A 24,276-nucleotide genomic window follows, 5' to 3' on the forward strand; every position below is an offset into this window, starting at 1 on the left:
GAGTTGGCATGATCTCCCCGTGTCTGTATGTATTTCCTACAAGTTCTCAGATTTCCTCCTACAGTCCAAAACATCAGCAGGTTAATTGGAAAATTGCCCAGATGTGCGAAATTAGAGAATGAATGGTTGTCTGTGTATGTAGCCCTGCAATTACTGGCTACCAGTCCAGACTGTACCCTGCCTTTCGCCTGATGGCAGCTGGGATAGACTGCAACCCAGCAACCCCTCTGACCCTGAGTAGGATAAGTGTTAGACAGTGGATGGATAATATTTTGACTTCATGTTCTCAAGATGATGATAATGAAGATGACTTTATAAGTAAATAGGATCTTTCGAATTAAAAGGCTACTGAGTCACAGTTTAATAAATGCATGGGCTGTGCTCAAATTTACGTCATATGCTCTTCCCCTACTACTAATACAATCCTCCCTTTATTATGCTATGAAAACATTGTATGTACCATTTTATATTTGTTATGTTTTAAAACATACATAAACACATGAACTCACACACACAATGGGTACACAAAGATTTTCTGGAATGGACTTTATTGATGGGGCTGAATAACACAGAGTATCAGGCTGTGTCACTGGACACAGAGAAAACTAAAGCTGATGATATATATGTAGAAAACATGATTGCTGGGAATTTGAATCCTCATTATTCTTTTGTGCTTAATATTATCAATGAACTTAACACCAAATCTGAATTTTGTTTGCATGACATATAACATGAGACATAAATAATGGAGGATTATGATGAAATAAATAAAGATGGTTAGTTTTCTTCTGATCCAGTTTTCTTTTAGCCTGTAGATGAGCTATACAGCCAGGAAGTCTAATTCATCACCATGTTAATTGTGATTAAAACTTTCAAACTAAGGTGTAACAAGTGCCAATTAGAGATGAAGTCAATTGAATGTTCGTATTACAGTGCTAGGTCTGTTTATGCCAGATGTTTTTGCTTGCATTCAAACATTCTTGGTCTCTGTGCTGGAGGAAACCACTTTGCCATCAACCAGGGTCTGTGTCACAGTTGTCACTTTCGTCTTCACCGTTTTCTGATCTTCTAGAGCATCAACAAGCCTAAACAAAAAAAAAAAAAAAAAAAAAGACAAAAAGAATGAATTTGATGCCTGGGTGTTTCAATTTTTGAAACTCATTTTTCCCATTAAATAATTAGAAATATACACACTTGAAGTCTCCACCATCCAGAAGCCGCCTGTATGTTGCAATCTCAGCTTCCAGCTTCATCTTCATGTTGAGCAGGGCTTCATATTCTTGTGTCTGCACCTGAATGTTGTTACGTAGCTGTGTAAGCTCTGCCTCCAGACCCAGGATGATGTTGTTGAGAGACTCGATTTCCATGTTGTAACGCATCTCTGTGTCTCTCAGTGTGGCTTCCAGCGAAGCTTTCTGCAGTGGGGAAAAGAACTGGTTAAAATATTATAGTGACTCCAGCATGCTACTGATAGCCCCATAGCGACAGTTCACCGGAGTGGAAAGCTTGTGTCAACAAAGTTGACGTGAGCGACTTGAAGTGAGAGTGCTGAGTTAGGCATTTCAGGGAGTTAAGATAAGCATGTATTCAGGCCAGTGAAGTGTGTGGAATGGCTGCCTCTCACCAGGCTCTTCTGTGACTCCAGCTCGATCTCGAGGGTCTGTGCCTGCCTGCGGAGGTCATTCACTTCTATCTGAGCATTTTTCAGGGCCTCTGTGTTCAGGCTGACCTGAGTCTGTACTTCTGTCATCTGAAACCAGGAAACAAATATATTTAAAAATCTACCACCCCAGGGTCATTGCATCATCACTGCTGGGTTTCTTGTAAAAGGTTTACCTGGGATTCGTGCCATGCTTTCAGTTCAGCCTGGTTCTTCTGTGCCATCTTTTCATACTTGGCCCTAATTTCTGCCATGATCTGTGCCAGGTCCTGTCCTTTAGGAGCATCAACATCTACATGGACTCCTGACTGTGCAATCTGGTTACGCAGCTCCATTACCTCCTAAGAGAAAAAAAAGTATGGAGAAAATGGTTATTGGGATTTTTAAAAAAAAAAAAAAAAGACAAATCACATGCCTGTAAAACTAACAATATACATTTTCTCATGGATATGGATGTTCCTCGTATTTTGTAATATATTTTTGTGCCCACATATATTGTGTTTTGGATAATATAAAATTTTAATTCAAATATGGGCTTTTTAATTCAAAAATATGTTCATGAAACTATATTATTTGGCCTGCTGCAAAATGAATCACCACATATATTCACACTTTTTAACACCCTCTCCCAAAATTGCACACACAATGATGCTGAAAGGTCATGATTGAGATGAGCTAGAAAACAAATATCTACTCATTGCTTCTGGTGCTATACCATAATGAACAATTTTTGTGACTGTCACTATAACCGGGGATATCATGTGCTCAACTTTTAAAAATGTTCACAGTAGATGTTTTCGTATAAAAGAAATATACAAATCAACAAATCTGATTCACACTTACGTTGTCGTGGTTCTTCTTAAGGTGGATGAGTTCCTCCTTCAGGGTTTCAATTTCACTCTCAAGGTTCATACGACTCATGTTGGTGTCATCAATGACCTTCCTCAGACCTACGATGTCGGCCTCCACTGACTGACGGATTGCAAGTTCTGATTCATATCTAAACAACACAGGGCAAGAAAAAAAAAAAGACATGTTTATAAAACACTGAAATTCTGTTTACCACACATGGCTTTAGATGATCAGGTATCTTTAAGCATTGAGCTAAACAGAAATGTCTTAATTTTTTAGGCAGCATCATAAGCCCTATGCTGCAAGTATGCTATCTATAGTTAAGTTGAATCTATTACTATAAAGTAACATGTGTCTCGGTTTCTTTGAACCAGTGGAACAGGGAGTCACAGGCTGATGCTTTTGTAGACATATCAAACAACTGTGTGGGCGGGACTTACTTCATTCTGAAGTCATCGGCTGCCAGGCGAGCGTTGTCAATGCTGAGAACCAGACGGGCATTGTCCATGGTGGCATCAAACACCTGGAACAGGTTTGCACAAGGACAATGTTAATCAAATAGAAAACTGTTGGCCCGTCCAGACAGCTGGTTGGAGCACTAATACCTGGCAAAGATAAGTGATAAATAAAAATCTTTTTTTTATTTTCAATTTGCGATATTACTCATGCAACCTGTTGCATTGATAAAGCAGAAGTGTCCTTGCCTGTATGTGTAAATTTGAATATAGCTAGTCACATCATTTGTTTAAGCAAGGTATGACAGATAAGGGTTCGGATTGATGGCCTAGGGTGGGGTGGGGGATGGGTGGATTCAGGTGATACTCTCCACGATCATGATCTTTGAATAATAGATTATCAGGAAACCGCCATCCTGTTGCTGCTGAGAAACAGGATAATTTCAGTCAGTAGCATGGATGCACCTTGTTTGCATGGGAAAGGTGGTATGGGTTGCCTGTGTGTGTTTGTATAGGTGTGCTTTTTTAGATTTGGTTTTAATGTTTGCTTGAGAGTCTTTTTTTTTCCACAGATGGTTCCGGGAAGAACCATTTGAATGATATTTGAACCATGCCTCTGTAAAAATGACCCCTGTCAGCACTGACCTGGCCCTTGTGTTTTCAAAATAAACCTAAATTACATGTCCTCACTTGTGTTATATTAGAGGACTTCTGTCATCAAATTAATCATTTATGATATACGGCCAGCACTTTGTAATATTAAATATTTCATTTCAGCCGGCTCATTAGTACCAACTTCATTGAGAGAACAGTGCAGCTTATAGTTTGCTGTTCCATTGTATGGGAAAATGAGGAAAAGGGTCATTGGAGTTTTCAAGTTGACCTTTTTCTCCCTGTAAATTCCCCAAATTTTTGTTAAGTGGTGTTTCCTCACTCTGTGACCCCACATCCTAAGAAATTTTTCCTCTATGCCATTTCCGGTCAGGATACTGGCCCACATGGCAGCAGCAGAAAGGCACTGGGTTAAGGGTTAAGGGTTAAGCAAAGACATGGATAGGAACTCCCAGCCAATCACTGACCCTGAGCACTGGTATGACCCAACTTTTAGCCATATCTTGCTTAATCATGTCACACAGTTAAAAGCTCAATAATTCAAATCATTCATTCACATGTACCATCTTAATCAAGAAATACACATTTCCGCCTTTGCCCCCCCTCCCCCTCCTCACCTTCTTCCTCAGGTCATCCAGGATGACCTGGTACTTGCTGTAATCCCTGAAGTCAGGTCCGCTCCTCTCAAGGGCCTCCTTGATTTTAAGCTCCAGCTTGCTGTTGGCCTGCTCCAGGTTCCTCACTGTCTCCAAGTAGTTGGCCAGTCGGTCATTCAGGTTCTGCATGGCAAACTTCTCATTCCCCATGATGTCGGCACTGTTTCCACTGGAGCTCACCTGGACCCCGCTGGAGAGGCCCAAACCTCCAGAGGACATTCCCATTCCCATTCCAGCTCCCAGCCCACTGCGGACACTAGAGGAGACGCTGATGCGGGCCCCACCGGCCCCACCATGAATAGTGGGGGCCCTGTAGACAGGAGCAGAGGTACGGTTGATGGATAAAGCAGGAGCCCTGCTACTAGTGGAAGAGCGTACAGAGTATGTTGTTTGCCTGGAGGTTTGCATTTTGGCTGAGCAATTTGAGAGACTGTGAGTTTTAGAGCTAAGGCTGGGTGGCTGAAATGGGAACTCACAGATGCAAGGCAGGAGAAGGGCAAAAGCTCCTAAACTTATAAACCTAGCGGGCCCTCAGGTCCGCCCCTCAGACCACTCCTCCCCACCCTGAGCCGCCTCCCTCTTTTCCACAGGCCTAAACCGCACCGCAGCCCACAGCTCACAGCATGCCTTTGTCCCAGGGAGTCTTCCTAAGTTGGGAAATTCAGCGGGATTTGGAACCTGAACTTTTTTTGAATTTGGAAAATAGAAGCAGACTTTTTCATTGTTTTATTCTAAAGACACAATCAACATTTTTTTGCTTTTAAAATGGATAGCTATAGAGTATGAAATACTTAGAATTGAGTTCCTGAAAAAATTTTGACACTAGCTGAGCCTTGAAATTGGATAGTTGTAGAGTATGAAATACTTTGAATTGGGTTCCTGAAAAAATTTAGACACTAGCTGTATTTATCCCTTAGGTACAAAACAGCACAATCTCCTAATTATATTATATACCTTTTATTATGTGATATACTATGTTTTACATTGTAACACAATCTACCTTTCAATTCTTTTATATTTACCTTTCATGTTAATACACAAATTTGCATTTACAGTGGCCAGGTAATGTTAAAAAAAAATCCTGCTTAGCTCGCTCAAACAAAACCAATGATGAAATACAATTATCCAAATTCAAAATTCAAAAAAAACGAAATCATATAAGCAAATACTCCTCAGCTTCCTGCACAAGATAGACTAATCAGATAGTCCTGTAATTGCTTCACCTTCCCCACCCTGAAAAGTAGACTGTGTCCCTCAGACATGTCTTAATTTCATCGGAATTCATTTAAGACATGTCTGGGAGGTTGATGTGGTCAATTTGTGATTTCATCATTCATCATCCGCATTCCCTATGGCTGTGTGAGATCAGGTTGTGTCACACCTGGAAATGTGAGAGGTTTCATTTGACTTGATGAAAGAACAAAACCACAAAAGATGTCCAACACCTGCAAGTTGCATTAAGTAACATATCGTGTGAAGAAAAGCAGAAACATGCATGGCATGTTCTTGGGTGATAATACAGGCAGTGGTGCCAGGAATACAGCATTTGTATTCTTAACAGTGAGAATGTATTTTATTGCATACCTTTTTCGCCGTTGACGTCAAAATATTTGTCACAGACGGGCAGGAAGCTGGGAGTAGAGTATGTTTTTAAAGTGACAAATCAAGTGAAAAATGGGTATTTCAGTCAGTTTGTTTCAGTTCCAGATTTACAGTTTGGTATCCGTTCGTGATCCGTCCGGATGTGTGTCTGGTTATTCCCTTCCCATGAAGGATATGGTCAAACAAAGGAACAATCACTTTGGCTCCTCGGTTAGTACGTCAGAACAATAAGCAGTAAACATATTAAAGAAGCCTCCCTGCAGTTCTCAACTGAGGGACATTCCTAACAAATTTCCTCTGCAGATATTTGATATTGTAGGAGAACCACAATTCTATACTAATTTGTATATTCTATTTTGTTGTATTCTGTTGGTTATTGAAAGGCAAGCACATGAGCTCTGTAAATATATTTGAATATTGTGTTACTTTTAACACCTAAATTGGTCATTTTCAGAAATAAAAAAAAAAATGAAATCTGCACCTCATCTTTAAAGTGTAACTTGTCTCGCCTCCCACAGTCCACTGTTTTAGCACCAGGTTAATCCCTGGCAAATAACATTCATTCATTCGGGGTCAACGGTCTCATCCTTGCTTCAAGGTTGTTTTCCAGGATGGACAAAGAACGCAGCAGGATATTAAAGTATACGGAGCTTCAGATGAAATCAAAACAACTGTTCTACGGGTGGTGAGTAGGGAAACAAGAGGGATTTATGTTAAGCATGGCCTCAAAACATGCTAATAATAGTAATTATTACATTATAATAATAATAATATAAATGCAAAACGTTCCTCACATGTCTTTAGATAAAGTTTTGTTATTCCTGGAAGAGGGGAAAGCACGGCATGGCAGATGCATGGAGGCAGAGTCAGAGATAAAAATCAAGGTGGGGTGATGAATGAGGGTTAGGACAAACAAAACTTCTAAATCCCTCTCCCGAAAAAAAAGAAGAGAGGAAACAAAGATAAAAAAAAAAATCATAGCTTCATCTGCATGGGGTCTTTTCCTTAGAAATGATGGTATTTTGTCTTGTCATAATGTTTCTACTAGAAAAATAGATTGCTGTATCGAGATGGTAGAGAGCAGACAACGGTGTCAAAACCACTGGGTGAAATTCACATATAAAGCTATCAACTAGGTTAATTTTAGGTGAATGATTGTTTATAAGGATAACTTATTCAGCAAAACTGATCTTTTAAGGGTCCTGTGTTGCAATACAGAGCTGTATTAAGTTTAGCTTGGCTGTTTGTCTGAGTCTCTATGAAAATATATATCTACCTTTATCCTTTTTAAATGAAAAAACAATAAATAGGTTTAAAGAGAAAACAATGGTCACTGACATGGCTTCAGATATGTATTTAGAAACAACTGTGTATTCCAAAAATTTAACACCCGCCCAAATCCTCAATTTCCACTTATATATTTCACTTGTCTGAGGAAAATCCAAACTTGGATGGATGTAAACCCCGATGCACCTGATGGTTCATCCTCCTCACCGAGACAGAGAGATTCACTTTCAGCCTCTTTGTCAGAGATTTACAGAGTTTGTCTGATGTCAAACATAAGTGGACTTCAGAACTGCATAGTAAACTAAAATGGATCATGTGATCCCTATTAGCACTAATCCTTGGGTTTTATGTTCTTTGAATTTCAATTGTGAAGACTTCTACTTGGGTACTTCTATTATGTGTCTATGCTTTCAATGCTCAATGTGCGATATTAAGTGGAATTATAGATTAACAGAGGCAGGAGAGGAGGAGCTCATGTTTCGTGGATCACTGGTTTCGATTCATATTACGAACAGTTTATTTACTTATTTATTTTACCGTAAATGAATATCATCGCTCCTTCAAACTGTAATTGAGAGTTATATTTTTGCCATTTTCTTCAAGTAAATGTCTTGGGTTAGTTTATTTGACAGGAGAGTCGTGTGTCAGTAAAACAAATCAATAAATATTTTAATGTTGGTCCGTATAGTTTTCCTGAACTAACTATCAGCAATAAAGTTCCCTTTTATGTTTTTTTAATCACCTCAATCTCTCTACTGACAGATCCTGGCATGATAGATAAGTTTTGCAATGCATTATCCACAACTTTAATTTGCTTTGTTTCATGAAGGTGTGAAGTTGACGTTAAAAACAAATGATTCACCTTAGCTGACCCTGTTCTGGCCCAGGTTCACACATCACAGTTATAATACTGGTTATTCAGAAATTAACCTGCCTATTTTTTCTGTGTGCCCGTTCATCTTTATGTCACAATGTACACAGTGTATCATCAGAGTGGTTGTCGTTAAAAATTTTATGAAGGCATCTTAATGGAAAATGTTGACGTGACTTTCTTTTTTTGTCCTTTTGTCCTGTTTTTCTGAAGGCAAATATGGCACCTAAGACTTACCACAAAGGCTTTGGCCCCTTGTCAACTATTTGGGCCATCATTACCCAGATAGTCATCGCCCGCCGTGAACTCCCCCAAAGTCTACACTCTAATCTCTGCTCCTTCAAGGGGAGGCACTCAGTTTATTCCCATACACCATGGAACAGTCTGTGTTGTGTTTAGTTGAGATTAAGCCTGAAGAAGCCAACATTCTCCTCACCAGTGCAAGTGTGGAGAATGTGGGGTGTGTTAGGTAACAACCATATCGTTCTGCACCAGTTTTTAATTCGACACTTTTTCCATTTACCCTCTGTTGCCTGTTTTTCAGAAGAAAAAAAAAAAAAAAATCTATCATATGACATATTGCAAGTGTTATGAGTGAACTTATAAGTTAACTTAGATCATATGAATTGCACTTTAAATACAGTATATTAAAGCAGCTGATTTCGATTCCTTTATAAAATTAAATTTGAGGAATATATGGTTTGTTTGTGATCCCTGGTCCCAAGAAATATTACATTTCAATGACTCCCCTGAAATGTCCCTCAATATATTAGCAGTCAGTATGGATGACCAAATTAAATCTTATCATAGCTTTAACATCTCCTTCTATCCTTATCTCCAGGATACGGTCAAGCCACATGTCCCTACCCGTACCTCCGATCCCCCACCTCTGGGCGACCGGCCACCCCATCACTGAGCCCCTGGCTGCCGATCGAACCGGTCTCGTCTCTTCTCGGTCTCGGCTCCTCAGTGATGGAACGAACGCCCGAAAAATGTCAGAACAGCGGAGTCGCTGCCCATCTTTCGCCGTGAGCTGAAAACATCCCTCTTCACCGAACACTACCCTAGTAATCGCTCTTAGCCCCCAAACCCCCCAGAAAAAAAAAAAAAAAATCACGATGAAATGAATGTATGTATGTATATGGTTCTGAGTGGTCACTTCTGACTTTCGACTACTGGTATCTCAGATCTTCGGTGACTGAATTGTACTTTTTTATAAGTCGCTTTGGAGAAAAGTGTCTGCCAAATATAATGTAATGTAATTATATAGCCTACAGGAAACAATATGTTTAGATTATAAATTAAAGAGTTTACTTTGAAAATGCAGAAACTGTTTCCTTCAGTCAATTGAAATCTAAATTCTATCTCATATTAGCACACTTTATGTGTTGTCAGTCTCAAGTGTGTGCATAGGTGTGTTTGTGTGTGTGTATGCATGTGGGCTAGTATGGGGGTGGTAATACAAGGGCTCGTATTAATCTGAGACCTTTGACTGGGATGGTGGTAGTAGAAATTTTGAAACATGGCCAAGCCTTGAATGCCGAATAAGCGTGAACCCAGTTGACAAGTCGTCACAAGTCCTGTGTGATGAGATCACACACTTTACAGTAAATTATGCGTCCTACCAAAATAATGATTTGTGGAATTAAAATCATGGGACTATCAGTTGGAAATCCTATTTGCAAGTAGCTTTGCTTATTTTAATGCCACCGTGAGACTCCGGGGCTGTTATTCAGCTGGACATCATTTCTCTGTTCTGACCTGGAGGTCAGAACACCCACTGAAAGTATTAAATCAGTGGGGGTCCTGACAGCAGTAGAATGGAGACTACTGTAAAGTCTATTTCAACAAACTAGGCCAAGGGATTTTATACTGTCTGACCCAAGGTCAATTATTAACCACGTTCTTGGCAGTGTATCACTCAATACATCTCTCTGTTGGAGAACAAACCACCAAGGATGATTCCATTGAAACCGTTGCATTGGAAGTGAGAAAAAAAAAAAAAACCTCTGATATCTTAAAAGTGAGAATATATAGTGAGTCACTCGGGGAGCACAGATGGGACACACTTGTTTTCAGACAATTTACAGATGAGACTAACATTACCACCAGGTGCAGTCGCACCCTGCTGACTCACTGATGTGATAACGGACAACCTGATAATGAGTCTGTGAGAAAAGTTGTGGCTACCTTTTTGCCTTAGAAGCAAATCAGCACACAGATGATTTGTGGATTCTTGAAGATGTGAACTTTCACAAGTAAGCACAGTGAAAGATGAATCATGAAGCAGTGGATGGAGGGTAGATCTTGCTTCATTCAAGACTATATGTTTATGGATGAAAGTGGCTGTACATTAAGTTTTTGTGAGTAAAAATTGAAGTGAAGATTTCAGGTAGCACATGGCATTAAGAGCTGAAAGACCCCCATTGTGACAGAAAGGTCAGAGGTCATTTGCTGAGTGGGTTTGCGCATCAAACAGTGGAAAGACAGTACCAAATGAAAAGTACAAGCCCTGTGTCTTGTTCTACTGAATTGTGTTAATATCTGAAATACTAAAACTAATATATGATTGCGTTATGATGAGAAATATTTGTCCTACATCAATGAATAAACTGCTAGGCATATTTCACATCTAGTGTACAGATGACATTTTTACCATATGTCTGGTAAGACTGGAGATGATTCACATGATAGTGCAAACAAATACATCAGCTGCTCTCAAAATTGTCACAGAATTACCGAGAACCGGAAGAGGTTCGTCATGTAGCCAGACACAATATGGAATATTTCCGATCACTCATACATTCTTCTGGGAATGTGACTGCGCCTGAAACAGCTTTGCTTACGAGTGAGAATACAAACTCCAGGTACTGTTTCGACTGAACTCAATGGGTACTTTCCATATTTTACACCGATGCATCCCATAGTTTAGAGGGATTGGACCATTTGGTAAGAAAACATGGCTTGTCTAATGTCATGTTGCATCTGTTGTCCTTTTTCTGAGACCACGCTATCAATGAAAACAGTGTAAGATAGCAAAAAAGAATAACAATTGTGTTCATAATGTCCTTTTTACGTGAGCTATAAGTTACTGGATTCTAAATTAACATGCAAAGAAGGGATAATTTGATGTGCTCAAATGTAATTTTTCCTTTAAAGAAAATATATTGAGACCCTAAGTACAGGACATGCGTTAAAAATACAATGAATGAATCAATGAATTTTGATAATATATAATGGAAAAGACTTTACTGACTGTCACGAACCGCAGGGGCGGACTCGGGCAGGGAACCACACCTCAGAGCAGAATCTGGGTTGCAGGCAGGGTGGCAGGCAGGACAGGCCCCCAGGCAGGGGGGTGAAGGCAAGAAGGGTCACGGCAGGATCTCAGGAAGAGTCACGGCAGGGTCCAATGTTACACCGGCCGGCTGGGTCCGGTCAGAACGGGTTAAGGAGGGGTCACGGCAGGGTCCAATGTTACACCGGCTGGCTGGGTCCGGTCGTGGCAGGGCTGGGGTCCGCAGTGGTCTGTGAGAGCCACAATCCCCCGGCCCCAGGCAGGGCGTGCCGCTGCCCTTTGTAGGGATCTTGATTAGCGGCATCTGCTGCAGCTGGCGCCGATTACAAATTGGGATCAGGTGTGATATCCTGACACTGACATCCTGTTGTGTGTACAGTGTTGGATTCTTGTACCATTCAGTACTTGTATTGAGAGGAACTTGTTCTTGTAAAAATATGACAAATCTCAGGACTTCACACAGATTACATTGGCCAATTATTGTATGTTTAGTTTTTTTTTTTCTTATCTCATTCTCAGTGAAGGTAACAAAGACCATCAGCAGAGGATCAGTGGGAGGTCAGCAGTGATTAGCTTGAAAGAATAGCTCTCAATTTATCACTATTTAAGTTCCAAGCCTCACTGAAGGTTGTGAGCTCTCTTAGAGAGGATGAGAAGGTCAGGCATCAGCAGGGAATTTTAGTTTAAAACTGTGTCTGCTTCACCTGGAAAGGAGTCTGCGGTGGTGGTTCTTGCACCTGCAGAGCCCCTCTGGTCGATATATAAGTGTTCAAGGTAAGTCCAGCCCGTCTCATGCTTGATCCAGAACCTGCTGGAGAGATTATGTATCTTGCCTGGGAAATTCCTGTCTCACGACAGGAAGGGTCTGGCTGCATCATTTAAAAAAAAAAAAGGGTGTCTTTGTTGACAAACAGTCTGCTGCTATTGCAGTGTATCTCAGGTTAAACAAATGAAAATAGACTGCTTAAAGAACTTTGCATGACATGACTGCATCGTGCATCATTTGATTCTGAAGCTTGATTAGTAATCACCGTCTGCCACTATTTCCTGCAAACATCCAAACAAGCCAAAAATGGCTACATTTAAGCCAGAGAGAGATTATCCTCTTCAACCAGACCAAAAGTTGGTGTGAATACAGACCAAGATCTATGGTACATTTTAGACCTACTGTTATGATTTAGACTGATCTTAAAATTTCAAATCAAACCAAAACACTGGCTCAGCAAGAATCCATTTCCACTGCTGATCTCAGAAGGTGATTATTTAGTGGCAAATAACATTTTGCCATTTATGATATTTAGTTTGAACTGTCAAGTCCCTGGGCTCAGCAGGACACTATGTCCAACTTCAAGCACAGGTTGTGTAGACAGTGCATACTTTTTGAAGGTTAGATGAGTTCAGGGCATAACCTGAATTTGGTTTTCATGTCAAAGTTTGGGAGTGTCTTAAGGAGCACGGGAGCTATTCTGCAGCCTCAAACAAATGATAGATTTAAAGAGTTCTGGACAGCAGGTGAGAGGTCAACCTGTGCTCTTCTGGAGGAAGAGGAAATCTGAATAGGCACATTGTGTTGTTCTTCATAAGAGTCTCAGTGAGTACTTCCTTACTTACTGGATGAAATGGATTTTGAAGAAAAGATTGTTCTCGTTCCAAAAAAGGCTGTAGGGTGGATGAGACTATATGAGCGTTGAGGGAGCTCGGTTTGGGAGTAAAAGTTCCAAACCAGGGTAAGGTCAGTATCTAACACATAAACTGATTCTTTCCTCTGTAACTTATTGTCAAAGGGGCGGAACGTAAAGTAGCATAGATCATTGTCTTATTTGAACATGTATAAAGAACAGTGAATTTATGCATTAAATCTGAATCACTTTCTTTCATTCTCTCTCAGTTTCTTTCCTCCATGCAGACATTCATTTTGTGTCTCCTCCTCTTCCCCATCGCAACCACCATTCCCACTCAGTAATTACTCCCAGAATCCCTCCCTCTGACGCAAAGCTCTGAAGGAAAAAGAAAATTCCAAACCAGGGCCTAACTGTTTTGCCATGGCAACGGGAAACAAATCACTTCATTTTGGAAAAGCTCTCCGCTCAGGCCATTATTTTACAGCCCCTTTGAGCACACATGATGGGACGGTATAGATCCTTCTTGGCAAAGCCTCGCTGGAGTTGACACACCACATTTCGCATGCTTGTGTAAGAATACACTGTGGTAGCAGTCCCATTTTTCTAGGCTGTATTCCTCTCCCCCCTGTGTCTGGGCTGCTGTGGTGAACGTATTGAGACACAATGGATTCATTTGAGTGGACAGGCTCAGAGTGAAAAAAAAAAAAAAGTAATCAAAAGCTCTCTCAGTCTCCATCAAAGATAGAATGAAAAGACGGGGGTTGAAAAAGACAACCACTGTCTCGTCTCAAGGAATGTCAGATCTGTTCAGTAAAAATTCGAGGATGAATCAGTCATTGATTGAGATGTGCGTGAGAGGCGAGTGTTCCTGTTCACAGCACAAGCCATTAGAGTGAAGCCAAATACAGGGGTTTCCCGTTTGCTCCACGTGTATAAGTCCACAGCAGGAGAAAGTAACTTGTGTAAACAGAAGCTGTCCTCCAACAAATGAGACTTAAATTGTCAAGCAAAGAACAGTTTTCAGTGTTCTTATCAATGCCATTACCTTGTATGGTCTGGCAAGACCAGCCTCGGTCTTGCAAAAATATATGAAATTACCTTGCAAAATGGATGGATAAAAAAACCCTAGATTTCTCAGAATAATGAATGATACCCCACCTCACTCCCCAGACATATACACATACAGTTATGAATGAAACTGATTTTCTTCCATAAAAGGAGAAACAATTTAAAAAAGACTTAAATAGGAAAAATCCTGGAGTGAAATTGTCACTAAAGTAAAAGTGTGTATTGTCTGCAAAATGTATGAGAGACCCCCCCCCGCATTCTTTGTCTTGCGCTTCCTCACCAGCTCCTAGTTCCTGATAGTTGACGATTCTCCTTGCCAGCCCCTGGTTCCTGTCACCCCTGGCTAGTTCCTGAGACCGCTGTGACATTCCCCAGGAGACAACCCTGCCCCAGCACAGCTCCCCATCCACCGTCAGAATCAGAATCAGAATCATTTATTTAGGCCACGCAACAGTGTTGGTGGAATTTGTTTCCGGTACAGCACATAATGCTCACATTTCTCCTGTGTCAGTTCCATCGTCAACAATATACTACAGACAGAAAATCAAGCCAGGCAGATGGGACACACATCAAGACAGTAAAATTTTATTGTCTTCGTCAATAAACCCCTTAATTCGCCCTACCTCCGGAGTGTATTTGCGTTTGGGTCGGCTCATCTTCCTTAACCCTTGTGCGATCTTAACATTGCGTTTACTCCCCTTGTCCTACGGGTCAAAAATGACCCATAAGACAATCTTTGTACCCTAGTGGTGTACAGCCCACATGGAAACATAAACAAAAAAGAAATATCACTTTTTCTAATGATGGGGTCTCTTTAGGAAAAGTCATAAAATTCCAAGTTGGAAAAAAATAGGTTAAGGTGTTTTTTCTACAGCTAAACATGGTAGTGGGTCACTTTTGACCCGCAAGACAACACAAGGGTTAAACATGACAGCTACAGCATTATATGATGTATTTGTATGTTTGTGAACAGTTTTATTAGCATCACAGCACTACTTTTACAAGATGAAACTAACTTTGCTGAACATCAAACTTCTAAAATATTGTATTTATGTTGAATAATAAAGAAAATGTGTAAAGCTGTAGTTCGGTAGAAAGTAGAATATTTCCATCTGAAATGTCGAGGAAAGGAGTGAAAGTTTACTGTAGCATCAAGTGGAGCTACTGGGGCAAATTATAGGGTTGGCAACCATATATTTAAAGTAAATTGACTTTGGAAGTTTAAATCACATCCCCAGTGGTCAAGTTACCCAAATATCAGGTTAATAAATAGACTGATGCTATTTCCTTCATAAATATACAAAAATGGGCAAAATGGATACAATGATCTAATTAACTGTCTGGCTAGAGGCTTATATAATTTTAATGTTTCCTGAACTCCACAAAACAGGCGGACCGCTAGACATTACAAATACAATATGTAACAGTACTAATCAGTAACCAATGCCACATAATAGTAATCATGCCAAAATCAGTGCAGTGTTCAAAGTAACAATCACTAAATGAGATAAACATAATACTGGTTATTACTGATTTGCAGGACATTTTGTTGACCATTAACAAACAATAGATATTATTGGCACCTGATAAACAAAGATTTTTAGGCTGGATTTAAAAAAAGAGGACTAAAAAGGTTGATAATGGCATTTTCTTGGAACCACTTAATTGTATTTATTTAGTTGATTACTTAAGACAATCAGTACCTTTTACCAAAAAGTAGCACAAATAGCCTTTATGGTGGGTTTCGGCGACGGCGGCAAGTCGTTAGCCTTTTTTAAACCATATATTTATTTAGAATTGTTGCATGGAGTTTGTTGAAGTCACCTGTCAAATTCCTATTTTATTTTTTACGGTAGGAAAATCTCATGGGGGCCATTGTTGGGTTTACTGACAGCGTTCTTTTTAGCGAGGGACTGCTGTGATTCTGAGTTTTACCATTTAAAATGAACCCAACTGTGAAGGACAGTTCCACTATTCTCAGACAGGGGTCTGAATCTACATGGAAGTGGTTCAGACTGACTGGTGCAAATGAACTTTGCTCACAATAGTAAACAAAACAGGATTTTTTTTTATGCTAAAAGTATCTTGTTCTGTAACGAACCACCAGGGGGTGAAACAGGATCTTTTTGCTTAATTTGTATCTCATGGCTCAAATTTCTATAAAAAAAATCCTGGCAGTCAGCAAGGAGCCACAGACTCAAAAGAACAGCCCACATTTTCTCTGTTGTGTTTGTCTTTTCTTGTTTTATTCAGGCCAGACGTTTTAAGTCAAAATCCATTTATCCTAAAAATGGCTCTGGTGAAGCACAGAACTATGCTACATAGAAAATACTAAAACATCTATGCCTGATAGATGTAGAGATTTGAATATTTGTTTTTCCAATGATATCCCTTCAAGCAGCTACCGAGGCATCAGGGGACTCATTTTTAAGCGCCGGTTCCCAAACTGTCCCATCTGCTTTTTCAGTGCTGTGCTATTTCAGATACGGTAGCTGACTCATTCCTCCCAAGTAATTGCATCCTGGCTGTCCAACTGCACGCGTGCAGATTGTACAGTAAATGGAAGGCATGGGAGATGAGATCGTTTCAGGGAAATCCCTCCAGGAAGGGGGTATCCCCATATAAGAGAGAGGTCTAAACAGTCTTCCCTGCCTACTCTATGCCTCCCAAAGAGATTCCTAATATATGCAAGTCTGGAAACCATTACGTCCGGCAACTGCTTTCCACTCTATTTCTCAGTCTTTCCGATCCTTTTTTTTTTCCATGCCACACCATGCTACTGAAGCCGTGGAATGGTTTTTAACCAGTTCCATACGGTGGAACAACAATTACCCTCTTCTTTAGCAGTCTTCTTGCTGCGGCCTTTTTTTCTCTATGATTAACAGCCAAACACTCTGTAGCAAAGTTACAAGTGAGTGGGAACACACTGCAGACAGAAAGGAACTACATATACTGTTTGTACACTACTGGTAGTGGACGAATATGTGAATGCAAATCGAAAAGAGAAACCTCACTTGTGTCTAGAGGCTGTTTGTGTTGCTTCCCGGAGGACTCAGTCAGGAGCCCATTCACTGACCTTTTGAGCGGCTTCTCCTTGTCAACTCATTTAGTGACCAAGAGCTTTAGAAACACTTTATAGTACAGACAAAAATTCAATTAAATCATCAGATAAAATATGCAATGATCTCTTTCTGTGTATCAAGCCCTTGAAAAAGTTCTCACTTGTTAATCATAGACAATGAGCGGTTGTTTGCACAAGTGGGTACGAAAGTATACGTTACTGAAACGCCTTTTTTTAATAGTTGCGCGACTCCCCGGTAGCTGTATCATGTGTAATTATTGGGTGTGTTGCTGGAGGGCATTTGTGTTTTCTCTTGACCTTTGAACTGGGTGCGGCAGCTGATAACCCAAGATTGAGAAGAAGAATGAAGATGTTGCCGGACTGTGGGCCTCCCTACTTTTCCTCCCTCCTTAAAAGGAATTTTTTTGCCACATACTTACAACTCCTTTTTTAGGGAGCAGAATGATAACAGTTTATCTGTCATTTTAGGTAAAATAAACATTATTTTACCTCTGAACGTAATTTGGCTAAGACTACAGTATGTTACCAGCAACTTGTAGATTGATGATAAATCTGTCATGTTCTTAATCATGGTTTCCTAATGCAATCATTTATAATGCATTTACAATCGCTTTTGCATCACCTTAATCTAAAGTGTGAACAAGCCATCATACACCACTGTTTAACCTGATGAATGTGATAAAAATGAGTTGCATTCCATCTGTTGGTCCCATAACTCTAAACAAAAAATGTTCAAATCATTATTCATTTGTAAATTCAAACCAGAAAACTAAAAAAAGAACAATGTGTGTTCTTTGTGTTAATGAAGATAACGGTTATTAACCATGACATATGATTTTACATTTGTAAAAATTGAGTGTCAAGCATCATTCCTCAAGGAGTGCCTTCAAATGAACTCTGGAAATCTTCCCATCTGGATCTAATTCATCATCAAATCTATCATCTCCTCTCAGCCCAAAGTTTCGACTCCTTTCTCATCAAGTTTTATCCACAGATTATATGTTGTTATATTCAACCTCCTCTTCGTTTTCTCCCCAGGGCCACACATCTTTCAGCCGCCCCGTGTTTTCCTCCCCCTCTGCTTTTTACAGCTCAGCTCTCATGTGCAGCACATTCATTTTCTTTTTCACTCCCTCCCCATTCGGGTCCCCTCTCTCCCTCTATTCTCTCCTGACCTTCCAGCTGCAGAGCTGAGCTCCGATTCCCGTAGTGCACGCCCATCTCCCCCGCAGGAATGTGCTGTTTGTACATAAACAAACAAAATAAGCTGATAAGAACATGCCTGCACAATGACAGTTTTTTTTTTTTGTGCAGTAACCCCATACTATCTGGAAACATGAAGAGGAAGGAAGATGGGATTAGTCATTAAAATTGAGGATTAACTTCACTCAGGGGAACTCCTGACTGTTGCTCATGCCACAATCAGTGAGACCAAAATCTATGTGGGGACTTTAAAAACACAATGAATGAAACCATAATAACAATAGGGTTGTTATTTTGACGTTTTTCATTTTTATCTTGATTTAACAGTTTCAAAACTCAACTTAACATGCATGATGGAAAATTTGGTCGATGTGATGTGAGTGATTAGTTTGCTTTTTGGTCTTTTTTTAGACAGCATAACCCTCGGCTATGAAATATTTATTATGGTTTACCCAGTGGAGACTGAAGAAAGACATTGAGTTGGACAAAGAAGCAGCTGGATATAACAACTTAGTCATGGATGCCTCAGCCAATCAAGTATTGACACACCAGCCACCATGGAAATGTGCTTTCGCTGCAGACTCATTCATTTAATGGATAGAACATTCAACTTCCCTTAAAAAAAAACAAAAAAAAAAAACATTGATTATTATTTGAAGAATCCTGTTTATCATCTTGACAACTAAGCCGTGATCTTGCTCCTGGATGCACGCATTTTTTTTCAAGTGAAGCATTACATAACAGTATCGGATTACAAACAAATGGGCCACACAATGGGTGCATTTCCTATCACTTTCGGGCTGAGCAGACAGCTGCCATATGACAGCTTAATATATAGACATGAGCTATTTTTACTCAGCTCTTCAAAACATTTCACTGGAAACATTCCAAAGTAGGTTCAACATGTAACACTGCGGGTCTGATAGGAATAATTGCTAAAATCAGAGGCATCCAGTTAATCTTCATTTTGCACCAGTGAGGGAAACAGAAGGGGGCAGTGTAGCACAGTGTGGTCTCAAAGTATCAGGTGAGGAATGTGAATCTCCGCCCACCTCTAATCTTTCTATATTTTTTTCTGCATTCCACTTATTTAAACAGATTTTACCTGTTGTACTGTTTGGTCAGGAGGAAGGGTTAGAGAGAGGCAGGAAGGGTGTGGCAGACGGGTGGGGGGATGACAGAAATCCTACGGTGAAGGGAAAGTACCTTGATGAGAATTCAAATACACAGCCCTGGTTGTTGACGTGTGTGCTTTTGCTTCAAATCGCTCGGCTCTTATCGGCGGCAGTGGTCAGCTAGCAGCTGTAAAGGTGCCGTGGCTGGGATCCAAACAATACCTTTCTGAGAAAATAAACCCTGCATTCCACTCTGATAAAAAAAAGTGTTCAACTGTTATCTCAACTCAACATGCAGACTTTGTAGGAAATAACAGTGCTACACAGGGCACCTCTTCCTGGTCAACTCTCTTACTTCCCCTGATAAAGCCTTAGCTACTGTTTCATTTTAACTCATTACACAAAATCCTTTTGTTTCTCTCCCTTGACCCCTATGCCTCAAAAAGATTTTTTTTTTTTTTGCGTCTTGTAACATCTCCCTCTTCATTCCTTATGAAGCCCCTCTTCTACCTGTCTGACATCCAGGAATTCCCCTTGTGGCCACAACCTCTGTTGTTAATCCTGTACATCTGCTTTAGATTTTTTTTAATCTATGGATTTATTTTTAGAATAATTTATCACTTTTCTGGTTACAAAACTGGTTATGCAGTAGAAATTTAAAATGATGCAAAATGTTGAGCACATCATATATTGAAAAAAGCTGAACTCATAAAATAAAGAGATAAATGGTTAAAGCAGACTTCATAGAGCGCTTATCACCGTTCACTATGGAGCATGCTGCTGGTGGGTGGAAATGAACACATGATCTGCATTAAAACAGTTGCTGCTTTAGAGCCATGAAATGAAATATGTGAAAAAGCAAATTACTTGTATCCAACTTTGTAGTCAACACTGCCTTAGCTTGTCAGTGCTTTTTTTTTCTCCATAGGATGGCTTTCAAGACACCGAAAAGAACTCGATTCTGCAGAACTCTGATGAAATGATATACCAAAGAAGATGATAAGCACCGAATGCATTTCATTTGATGGCAAAAAAAAAAAAAAAAAAAGTTGTATCCCTCAATACTTTTGGGATGATTTTCAGGGTGTGTTTGTTATTTGAACCAAGACCAAATCATTAATATTACCATACAAGGCAGAAATTATGGAAGGTTTTATGGCTGGCTGTGACCCCAGGATCACCCCCATATCGGTAATTGATACTGTCAGTTAAGGGAGAAAAAAGGTATGGCATGTAATAAATTATTTTTAACCCCATGGCCAGAATGCAAAGGAACGCACTCTCAAATATGAATCTACAAACACACACACACACACACACACACACACTGTTCATTCAAGTCAACAATCACACCTGTATGAAGGATGGCTAATAAAGTAAATCAATTAATGTGTTAACTTAAACCCAAAGCGTGATCCTTCTGGGTCAGCGTGCAAGTATTTTTATCCACAGACCATTCACAGAGCAACAAAACAGCAATATCACTTGGCAACTTGGAAGCTACATCATCTCCTGACATGCAAGGTTGAACATATTCTTATGAGCTCTATGACTCTCGATGATTTAAAATAACCAATTTTGATGGTCATTTGAGTTATGAGGAGTCTTTTTAGGACGTAACAGCATAAAATGCAGATTATAGGAGTTTCATAACGGAGTTACACAAGGAAATCTATCAGTCTTAATCTGTCAGAAAACAAAATTTTTCCCACTGTGGCCTTAAAGCATGAACTGAATTTGGTAATGCAAACTCTGAAAAGCCTTTAACAAAGTCCTACTCTGCTTTGTAAAAATGTAAACTGTGAAAATTAAATAAACATTTGGATTTTGAGGCGAGTGACAGACAAAGCTACAGCTAACATGCTCAACTTGTATTTAAAATTATCTGAGCCCTGTTTCGACAGTGGAAACACAAAGAAGACACACACTACTGTTCTTAAGCCAATGTTGACCCAACCGAGGTGGTTTAGCCTGTTGGTCAGCTAATTTCAACGTACTCACACACGCACACACACACACACACACACACGCACACACACACACACACACACAGTATTGCAAGACTAACATAGTCAAGTGCAGAGCAGAACAATCTGTCTTCCATGTTAGTCCAGCATCTGCGTGAATGTGAGTGTGAGTGTGAGTGTGAGTGTGTGTGTTTGGGGGGGGGGGGGGGGGGGGTTCTCCAAGAGCCCCAGGTAATGAATTTATGCTTGTCTTCTGCAGCTCCTAGGCTAAAGTCATGCACACAGTCTAAGGTAATGTGAATTGTGGTGGAGAGGGCGGGACTGGGTACACAAACCCCAGCTGAAATTTTGATTTTTTTGAAATATTTTTTACAATGTTTGTCTCAAAGAACGTATTCTTCCATTTCTGTGTGTCAATTAAGAAGTACAGTCCAATGCTCTCTTTGTAAATCTACATGTGCTTTTGGGTGTAAAATAATAGTTGGGAAGAAAGGAGGATTTATGATAAAGACAATGCACCTGTCATAACAAAGTTATGACAATAATCCAGTAGAGGAGTGTCCCACCAGAGAGACCTCTGACTACATACACACACAAACACAGGCACACAAAAGAAAAAAAACACGCACACACACGCTATTACATATACTACAGACCACTCCCTGAAAGACCCCAAATCTGTGGGCCAAGCAGCATATAATTCACTCCAAATGTCTGGCTAAAATGCTGAACCACGTGTGTAGGTGTATGCATCTGTTAAGTAATAAATGATAAAATAGAAGACTCTAGAACCAGGGAGAGTTGAACAGAATAAAATGAAGTTGAATGCGAGCACAAAATAGACTCCTTTATGGTATATGACTAATAATGACTGAGTGCATTAGAAACATTAAATACTTTGCAACATGAATAAAGAAATACTGGTGCATCATAACTCATGAAAAGAAGCATAAGTGATATATTCATTTAGCAAAAACCAACAAACTATTAATCGTACTTTGTGAATCATCAACATCACACTGTTACATTATTAAGATGATATCACTAAAGGAAGGCACTGTAACAAGATGAAGAAGCCCTCTGACATGCCCTGGGGAACAAGTCGCTTACAGTGGCCCCAAACATGGTGAGGAGATGAGGACGCAATGCTGAGCTAAACATTTTGGAATTCAACAGAACACATGAGCAACCCTGTTTAGTATTTGGCCTGTCATCTAAGAACTAACAATGAACATCGGTGACTCTGAAATCATTAAATATCCCAGTTCTTGCATAGAGTGATGACTTGCTATAACTCGCTTAACTATACTAAAAAAGGACATGAGGGTATTTATTGTTTGTTTTTGTTGTTTTGAGGTTCACTCCATAGTCATTTATAAACCATATGCGCCGCTGGAAAATAAAGTGAAGAATGAAGAATAATAGAAAAAGGAAAAAAACAACAACAGATGAACATGTTTTTATACTTCTGCCAGCAGCCTTCTATGTCATACTTTGACTTGGACCAGCAGAAATAAATGTTTAAGAGCACATAAAGAAATAAAGGATGTGCAGACCTAATTTAATAACACAGAAGATGCCCTCTGTGGCTGCAGTGACATTCACCTGCAAAAGCCCTGCAGAGCGAGCGTCAACCATAAGGGTCATGTTAATATACTAAACTTTCTGATTCCCTCGGGCTTTGCGTTCCCAGCCTCGACCCTGTAGACACAAGGTCACATGACAAGTCTGCTCTGGTCAAAATACCTCCTTTACAGACCCTCTGAAAGTAAGATTATATGCTGTGGACAGAAGAAGTGAGGAATTGGACACTTCACATTCTTCAGTGGAACCTATAAATCTAACCCTCCCTTTACACTAAAGCACTTGTTTGCTGTAGCTCTCTCTCTCTCTCTCTCGTTGCACTCTTACTTCATCTCCTCCCACTGCTTATCCCATAATCCATCCTTGTATTCAATGCCTCACAGTTTTCATGCAACGGTTTGTGAAGGCACATGGGTACATACTGTCTCTCTGCTTTCTCTGGTCTTGCAGAGCCCACACTGGTGACATGCAGCCAGTTAGGAAGGAGGAAGCAGAAACATCTGGCTGCAAAATATATGAGTATTATCCTCAGGCTATGTATATCAATTCTAAGAATGGAATTGTGCTTTTTGTCTATGGCTCACCTTGAATCCAACAAAAACAATACTAAAATTGCTGTGCACATCTCAAGCTAGACCCACATGTATCACAGGATGGCTCACCTTGGATTCATTTTTCTGACACTCAGATGAGAAATCTGATTCGGAGCCATGTTTTACACCGGTGTTGGGCACGTCTGATCCGATAACAGGGTTCACACTCAACTGGGGTGTATATGAGCTTGAATATTATGCGTATATATATCAATAAACAACAAATGGCAACAGTCCTTGCCATATATAATAACCCTGCACAGTTAGCAGCCTAAAGTTATGAGCGTACAGCCACCAGCAGATGTCAAAATCCACAACAAATGTTTTGCATGTTCTCAGTGAAGTGAGCTCTGTGATTACTAGCAAACCAAATACTGAACAATACACAAATGTAAATTCAGACCACACTGATCACCTATGATGGTTAAACCTTTTATGCAATTAGTTTGTGGTCCTCACTATTTTATAGACATATAAAGTCTTCTTTATCTGTTTTGTGTATATGAAATGTCTGTAAGGTATCCTTGAATGTCAAGCAAAGCGCCTTAAAATGTATTATTATTATTATTTATTATCAATTTAAGTCTCTGTGTTACATATAACAACAATCACTTGTGCTTCTTCCAAAATGAAAAAATGGGTTGGGCCACTAATTTAAAAATGTTAAAAAAAATTCTATATTTGTGGAGAATAAAGAGAAGATCATCTGGGATTTCTCCCTTTAAATTTGTCATAAAAAGAAACATTTT

The 24,276-nt window shown here is 39.8% G+C and overlaps 1 protein-coding gene across 1 annotated transcript; it reads right to left on the bottom strand.

Annotated features, from left to right (window-relative positions):
• Positions 1 to 531: 531 nt before the first annotated feature.
• krt18a.1 (keratin 18a, tandem duplicate 1) lies at positions 532 to 4,802 on the bottom strand. Its single transcript, XM_086159926.1, has 7 exons — positions 4,197 to 4,802; positions 2,953 to 3,035; positions 2,504 to 2,660; positions 1,837 to 2,001; positions 1,625 to 1,750; positions 1,195 to 1,415; positions 532 to 1,085 (listed from the first exon to the last, which is right to left on the bottom strand). The coding sequence occupies exons 1-7, from the start codon at positions 4,641 to 4,643 to the stop codon at positions 971 to 973; spliced, it is 1,314 nt and encodes a 437-aa protein (XP_086016052.1). The 5' UTR covers positions 4,644 to 4,802; the 3' UTR covers positions 532 to 970.
• Positions 4,803 to 24,276: the final 19,474 nt, after the last annotated feature.

Source organism: Fistularia commersonii, chromosome 14 (assembly GCF_037954325.1).
Source record: "Fistularia commersonii isolate RoL2024-O1a breed Wild chromosome 14, RoL_Fcom_v1.0, whole genome shotgun sequence".
NCBI lineage: Eukaryota > Metazoa > Chordata > Actinopteri > Syngnathiformes > Fistulariidae > Fistularia > Fistularia commersonii.